The 7711-nt window shown below is 26.8% G+C and overlaps 1 protein-coding gene across 1 annotated transcript; it reads left to right on the top strand.

The window, feature by feature from the left end:
- Positions 1–6664: 6664 nt before the first annotated feature.
- On the top strand, positions 6665–7320 carry LOC102579986 (dirigent protein 19). The gene has a single exon (XM_006354103.2). It carries the CDS (start codon positions 6675–6677, stop codon positions 7251–7253), a length of 579 nt encoding a protein of 192 aa, XP_006354165.1. The 5' UTR covers positions 6665–6674; the 3' UTR covers positions 7254–7320.
- Positions 7321–7711: the final 391 nt, after the last annotated feature.

Raw genomic sequence — 7711 nt, forward strand, 5'->3', positions numbered from 1 at the left:
GGGTTATAAAGTTTAAGAGAATTGTGAAGGTCTCTGGAGACTTCTATAAGGGGTTAATTAATTAATTAATTAAGTAAAAGTTTGAATTTTTTGGACTTTGGTTAAGATTTTTTTTTTTTTGGTGGGTTAAGTAAATAAGAATACAATTAACATTTGGCATTAAGAATTGACTAATAAAACTTATCTGGTTTTAGCAGTTGGTGGCTATATTTCTAGAAGAGATAATAGGTTATTTTAATCCAATTTATGTTGTACACATTGACAGTATAAAAACTAAAAATATATGTACACAATCAAATCAATTATAAGGAAAATATAAGTATGTATTTTGATATGTATTAATTGGTAATTTGATAAAGAAGATAGTAACTTATTATATTAGTACAAATTAAATTCCATTGATGATAATATATGTATAAACTTATCGAATCATTAATTTGTTGTTTAGTTGACAAATCAAAGATAATTTATCTCGAGATTAATAATTAATATCGGAATAAGTTATTCTTTCTCTTAGGTGATATGATAATTCTATCATAATTTGTTATGGGATAAACTTACTAAATGACAAAATTACCCTTCAAACTCTATATATTAATAATGCACCTTTTGCTTGTACTTCAATATCTTATATTATTAAATATCGATTCGTAGCAATTTTAAAATGTAGTATAATAATAAGACAATATTACATGATCATGCTAATAAATAGTATAAATTAAAAATTATTAACAAAAGTTTAATTGATATGTTTTATGATCATGCAAATATTTTTTTAAAGAAAATTATTAATATGACAAGGCAAATAATAAAAAGTGAAAATTGTGATATTGCATGCAATTAGACAAAAGTAGGAGAAGTTGGGTTGAGCAGTCAAAACTTTTGTTAGAGAGTTGTAAATAAATAATTTATTTTTCGGAAGTATGCCATGAATATTATTTTTAGTACAACAAATCAAACAGTCAATAAGAAATAATCTCAGATAACTAGTCTCAATATAAATAATTTCATCATATATAACTTATCTCATTATAACTTGTATTCCAATCAAATAGCCCTTTAGTCTCTTTCACAACGTCTCTAGTTTATTTTGATTTTTTTCTACTTTATAGCAAAATAATATTGTTATAAGGAACATATGATACAATATAAAATGAAAAATTGATTTAACATGAAATATAGTTATTATAATAAGATATTGTTACAGAGCATTGTTGTTATAAAGATGTGTTATTGGATTTAGGAAGAGATATCGAGTATGTTCATCATCCTTGATATCATTATTATTCTGATCAATATTTACTGAAAAGATTAAGTACTAATTTTAATTTTATATACATACTATAATTAATTTCCAATGACAAGTGCTTAGATGAACCCTTTACACCTTTAGCTTTGCCTCTGATTGTGATGATTATATCCTAAATTGTCCATAACTAATAAAGAAGGATTTAATATATACATATATATATAAAGTTGGTGATTAAAAAGTAAAAGTTATATGTGATCATCAGTGACCTCAAATATTTTGTCTAAAATAAGAAAATCCAAGTAATAGAGGCTCTCTTTTGGTGTTTCTTCTTACTAATGATGGAAAAAAAATACTTTTACATAATTAAATATAATTAATGTTATCTAATCAATTACATCATATTACCTAGTTTATGTGTCTTATATTAATTATTGTGTTTTGCTTTTTAAATGTCATTTTTATCTAAAGAAAAAAGGGCAAATAACCCTTATTTTGTATTTAATTAAAACAGATATACACCTCATTAAAAATGATGCATTTATACGTCCATCGTCTTACAAATAATATGTGTTTATTATTTTCATTAACAATTAATATTTACTAAATTAAAAAAATATCTAAGAGTTAATTTTTTAATTTCAAAAATATCATTTGTCCTTTTAAATCATCTTGCATATACATTTTTTAACCCTTCTAGATTTGAACCAAATAAAAAAAATCAATCTCCCTCTTCTACTCAGTCATAAAATAAGTTTGGGTGGAGTCTGTAAATAAAGGAAATTGAATTTTCTTTTGTTAGGTCTAGTTTGGAGCGGTAAAAAAAGAGTTGAGGTAACTTTTTGAGTCATGTAGCATTTTTAGAATTATGAAACTAGTTTTAAATTTTTTAACTGTGTTAGTTAATAAAAAGGGGTGAATATGCACCATTTGTTAGATGACGAGGATATATATGCACTATTTGTTTGACAACGAAGGTATATATGCATTATTTATTGAATGTCGTGGATATATATGTACCACCATTTTAACAAGAAGTATATCTGCTCAAAATCACCAAAATTTATAAACTTTTGATGAATTTTTAATACATTTATTTATGTGTGTTGAATAATTGGAAGTCAATTTGGTCACAATGTAAATAATTTCAAAAGGTCAAACTTGTACTTCTCTATTTTAATTTCAAAAAAAAATTGTTTTTACCACTGGAAAAAAATATGGAAAAGCATTTTTTTAAAATTCTATTTAATTTTCAAACATAATTAATAGTCAAAAGGGCCATATCTTCTGATGGCTTTTGGTTCTCATTTAGCATTTAAATTATTATAGTTTTATGAGTTTTATATCTCAATTATTCATTGAGGTAGATAAAGAGAACAAAGTGTAATTGAGGTATAAAACTCACAAAAATGATAGTTTAAATGTATTTTTGATCATTTACTTTAAATAAGAGAATTTATACTCAATTTTTCAAAAGATTTAATCATTTGAAAATTGAATCTAAACCGCTAATATTAGTATAATCTACAAATCATTTCAAGACTTTTGGGTCTCACGATTCTGTCCCCTTAAATTTTAACCTAGAAAATAAATCGATAAATTATGAGCTTGACCTTATAGGACTCTTAACTTTTCTCTTTTATTTTGATATGGAAAAGTTATCAAGAACTCTAATAATATATATGGATAATGTTAACAAAGAATCCCCCAAAAGAAGAAGAAAAAAATTATTTTGCTTTGACTAAAGGATTAATTAAAGAAAAAAAAGTCTTATTTGCTTGTTAAACAAGATTTATCCTCCATTTTGACTCCAAACAATTCTGAGTTAACTTCTTGCTAATTAATTATATTAATGTAATTTAAGACATTATGGCTAATTCCAAGATGAACAAAAATGAAAGTGTCCAATTATAAGTTGACTATTGTTATATAAAATAATCTAATATATATACTTATCAAAAACATGTATTTTTTTTTATTGAGGTCAACTACAAATATAAAATTTTCGATAGATATTCTGTTGGAAAAGATTTCGACGAGCCAATTTTCAATAAATGACCTTTTAGGTATATTTTCTTGACAATTGTCATAGTAATGCATTTAATTAATTTTATTGATAATTAAAGAACTTTCTACTAAACCTCACCAATTCTCTTGAAAAAAATATTGCATTAATTAGAAATTGTTAACTACTATTCTTGAAACATCAAGAATTCTCATAATTTTGCACTAACATTCATTTGCTTTATACCTTTTTATGAGTGTTGGTTTTCTAGCCTAATAATAACTAACTTTGTATCTAATTGCACTAACAAATAATAATTGTGCCTTAAATATCAAACACGTTGAGGTTGGTTCTGTTACGAAGATTCATCATGAATGACCAAAATTTGTGCTGATATTCACCTACCACGCTCTTCTTTCTTTATCCTAACTTTAAGATCGGAATATGAGCAAGATTACACAGGCTACACTCGAAATTGTTAATAACTAGTAGTATATTATTGAAGCATCAACAATTCTCTAGAATTTTACACTAACATGACCTAATAAATACTTTTAACAGATAGCCAACTTTGTGTCTCTAAGTTTCTTAATATTCTCACCTATATATATATATATATATATATGTATATTGTTGCTAAAGTTAATAGTGGTTAAAAAGTTAATTGTGATTTGCCATAACGTAGTTTAAGATCTTATTTTTAATGTACAAATTTATTTTCTTTAAATAACTTGTTAATATTGACATTGGCTTTATCAAATTGAAATTGCTTGGATTATTTGCACCATATGGCCTTTTTGGAGATAATTCTTTAAATTCTATCCATTTTAGTCCAATGGGCTAAATTAATTACACTTTTAATAGAGAATACAATTTTAGAAAGGTAAAATTATCACGCATTAACTACTTTAAGCCGTGTTTTTAAAGAATAGTCATTGTCATGAAATTTCAAATTTTATATATTAAACTCCATGATGTAATTTGAAACTTCGAGACATTGATAAATTTTTAATTACAAGGACTAAAAAGTGCTTATTTGTGAATTCTAATCATTTAGAAGTGACTTGATGAATTTTATCTTTTTTTGTGGCTTATTTATTTTAAATAGAACATTTTTGCAAATGTCCTAATCAAATAGCCCAAAAAATTGGACACTTATTTTAGTTTTCTTCTAATTAGGCCTTTTAAAAGTTGAAAATTTAAATACTAGCACAAAAGTATTCCTTTTGTACAAATAACCCATAAAATCTTTATCAAATGACTCTTATGTTAGTCCTAACCTGATTCATTTTTATTTTGTCAACTTTTTTAGCGGTAGGATTCGTAAAACAGAAGAAGAGTCTTTTAACTTTCAAATGATAAATACTTCTTTCAATTGTGAGGGCGTTGCACAAGCTTTTTTGAAGTATGTTTGGGCGTTCGTCAAATCTATTATGCATTTGATGAGAAGAATAATGTGTTCACTCGTGTGAGCCATCAAGAATCTTTCTAGAGATCTATATCAACCAATAAGATATTTATTATCGATTTTTGGTTAATCGGTTTTTGGTTCTTAACGGATCGGTTTTCGATTTAACCGATAAGAAAATGCTCATATGATCATATATACATCACGTTCATAAAAATAGAAGTAGAAGTCCAACACAAAGTTCTACATTGATCACTTTGTTTAAGACATATAGTTGTTCAAATTCCTTCTAAAGATTCACGCAATAAATTGAGAAAACGACATTAACTATTTTTGTTTGTCACAATCAAATATAAAATTGAGACGAGAGAAGGTACGTAATACTAGTTTATGTCGAGAAGAGATTGAGTGATTCTAGTTTGTGTTCCCTATAACCGAAAGTAATACTAAAATTTAGAAAATAGAATTGGTAAAATGTTAAAGTCATAGATATATGATAAGGAGTAAAATAGTAATTTTAATATAATTTTAGCGAATTATCGATTTAACCATTAACAAAAATCATAAAACCAAAAATCAAATTGATAACCCAATAAAAGAATTTACAAAATCATTTAAAAGTTGTTAACCCAATAACCAATAATATTTTTATCGATTTTATTTATCGGTTAAATCGATTTTTGCAGAACTCCCAGTATGCCATCAAGTGTCTATCATCATATAGTAGACAAGGTGTGAGACGCATTATGACATTTGAAACGTAAAGTTTGGTGCAAGAAAACCTTGTACATATATATTATTATAATAATAAACAAACAAATATATATACGATTCATATATATAATATAATTACAATTATAATAAATAAATAAATGTAGTCATTGAATATTTAATGTACATCTAATCTATATATAATATGTGTATAATTATGTATAATCACATAATCGTTCTATATTATCTTTAAATATATGTTATTTATGTAAGAATCCATCTTTTTTTTCCTTTTTTTTTTTTGGTTTCCCACCTAGTGTTCGGAGCCCACATTGGAGCTCCGACTAAATCCAGATCACGCTCTGCAGGGCCCATTCGAGAGTGGTGCTCCCAACAGAATTTTCTCCATACCCAGAGCTCGAACCCGAGATCTCTGGTTATTTAAATGTTGGATTAGACTGTTTTACGAGTAAAAAATTATTTGGACCAAATTGTGCTATCTTACCATATTGTATTAATTTCATAGTGAAAATTAATTGAGAAAAAGATTTTTTTTAATTAAAAAATCAATATAGTTGAAAAACCCTAGCTTCTAACACACTTTTTTTTTTCTTCATATAATAAGACTAGTGGAGTGAAACTATCATAATAAGTGGGGTAGGTGAACATTATGCATGTGATTAATGATTAATTAAGATAGTAATTAGTAGATTTGAAATATACTACTTTTTGTTTTATTTTAGTTTCCTCTAAAAAAATTAATTTTTTTTTTTTGTGTATCCAAAGGTTGAAAGTAGAGTAAACTTTTGTATGTAGCTTTTTAGCCAAAAAAAAACAAAACGAAAGAACATCAAAGTAATAGTTGAGTTGATTTCACATACGGACCCTTTTTTTTTTTTATCGGGGCATGCTTATAGAAAAAAAATAAGTCAAGGTTTTCCGCTTTTAGCTATTACGATGTGTTATTATGTCCTTCGGGAGACTAGACTCCACCTACTAGAAGTCATTTCTCTCACTTTACCCGTCTATTTCAGTTTCGTACTAAAAAAGAAATCAAATTCCAATTTATGATATAATTTATAACCTTATTTCACGATTTTCTTATTTACTTCACACATTATAATTTATAGTAAAAGCATAAAATTATTTTCCTATTCATAATTATATTGATTGGTGGACCCTTTAACCACTATAACATTGCTTTATTTTTTTTCCATATTTAAATAATTGAACGTTGTGACTTGACCATCTATAAATAGATTGTTCCAATATTTTTCATATCATCAAAAAATTCCACTTCAATGGCTAATCTCCTACACTTCTTTGGTACAATTTTCATTCTCCTATCTCTCGTAGTTTTTCCGATTATCGGAAAAAAAGATGAAAATTCGTTCGGAAAATCTATAAATAAAGAGTCCATGAGTCCAAAAAGGGAAAAACTTAGCCATTTCAGATTCTATTTTCATGATATCCTTAGTGGCACGAAACCAACATCAATTATAATCGTACCACCACCAAAAAACACCGCAAAAACAGGTTTCGGCATAGTCAACATGATAGATAATCCCCTAACCCTAGGACCAAATTTGAGTTCCAAGATTATTGGAAGGGCACAAGGGTTTTATGGCTCGTCTTCATTAAGTGAATTGAGTTTATTAATGATCATGAATTTTAATTTTATTGAAGGGAAATATAACGGTAGCTCGTTGGCAGTGCTCGGTCGAAATTCGATCGTCGAGACGGTCAGGGAGATGCCGGTGATCGGCGGTAGTGGGCTTTTCCGATTTGCTAGAGGGTATGTTCAAGCAAGGACTATCTCATTGAATGTGACAACTAAGGATGCTATTGTTCAATATGATGTTTATGTGTTACACTATTAATATTCAACTAGTCGTTCTTATTATCTTATGTTAATTTTAGTAAAGGCAACATTTGGTGCTTTTTTTTATCTGTCTCAATTTTGATGAACAGAGCTACATATATCCAACATATGTGCTAGTTTGTAGGTTGTGAGTAAGTGGTGTCCCTTCATGACACTACTTAGTCGGAACATTTTACAACGTATAAATGAAAATGTGATAAGAAATACATGTAGACATAATACAAACGAAATGCACTTCCTAATATCGCATTGGTTAAGTACATTATTAGGTTAATAAAGGTTCGAGTTTTAAATTGAATCTGAATAAAATGACATGTTACTATAAATATATTTCTAAAAATAAAATCGTTCAAAAATGTAAACCTACTTCATTCATTATATACACAAAAGTAAAAAAAAAAAACTTTATCGAAACTTTAAGCGTCACAAATTAAATTAATTGAACTCCAAAGAGAA

Source organism: Solanum tuberosum, unplaced genomic scaffold, assembly GCF_000226075.1.
Source record: "Solanum tuberosum cultivar DM 1-3 516 R44 unplaced genomic scaffold, SolTub_3.0 scf00172, whole genome shotgun sequence".
Lineage (NCBI taxonomy): Eukaryota > Viridiplantae > Streptophyta > Magnoliopsida > Solanales > Solanaceae > Solanum > Solanum tuberosum.

Excerpts from the sequence above, each read along its gene's own strand:
- LOC102579986 (XM_006354103.2), top strand. The coding sequence starts at position 6,675 with ATGGCTAATCTCCTACACTTCTTTGGTACAATTTTCATTCTCCTATCT.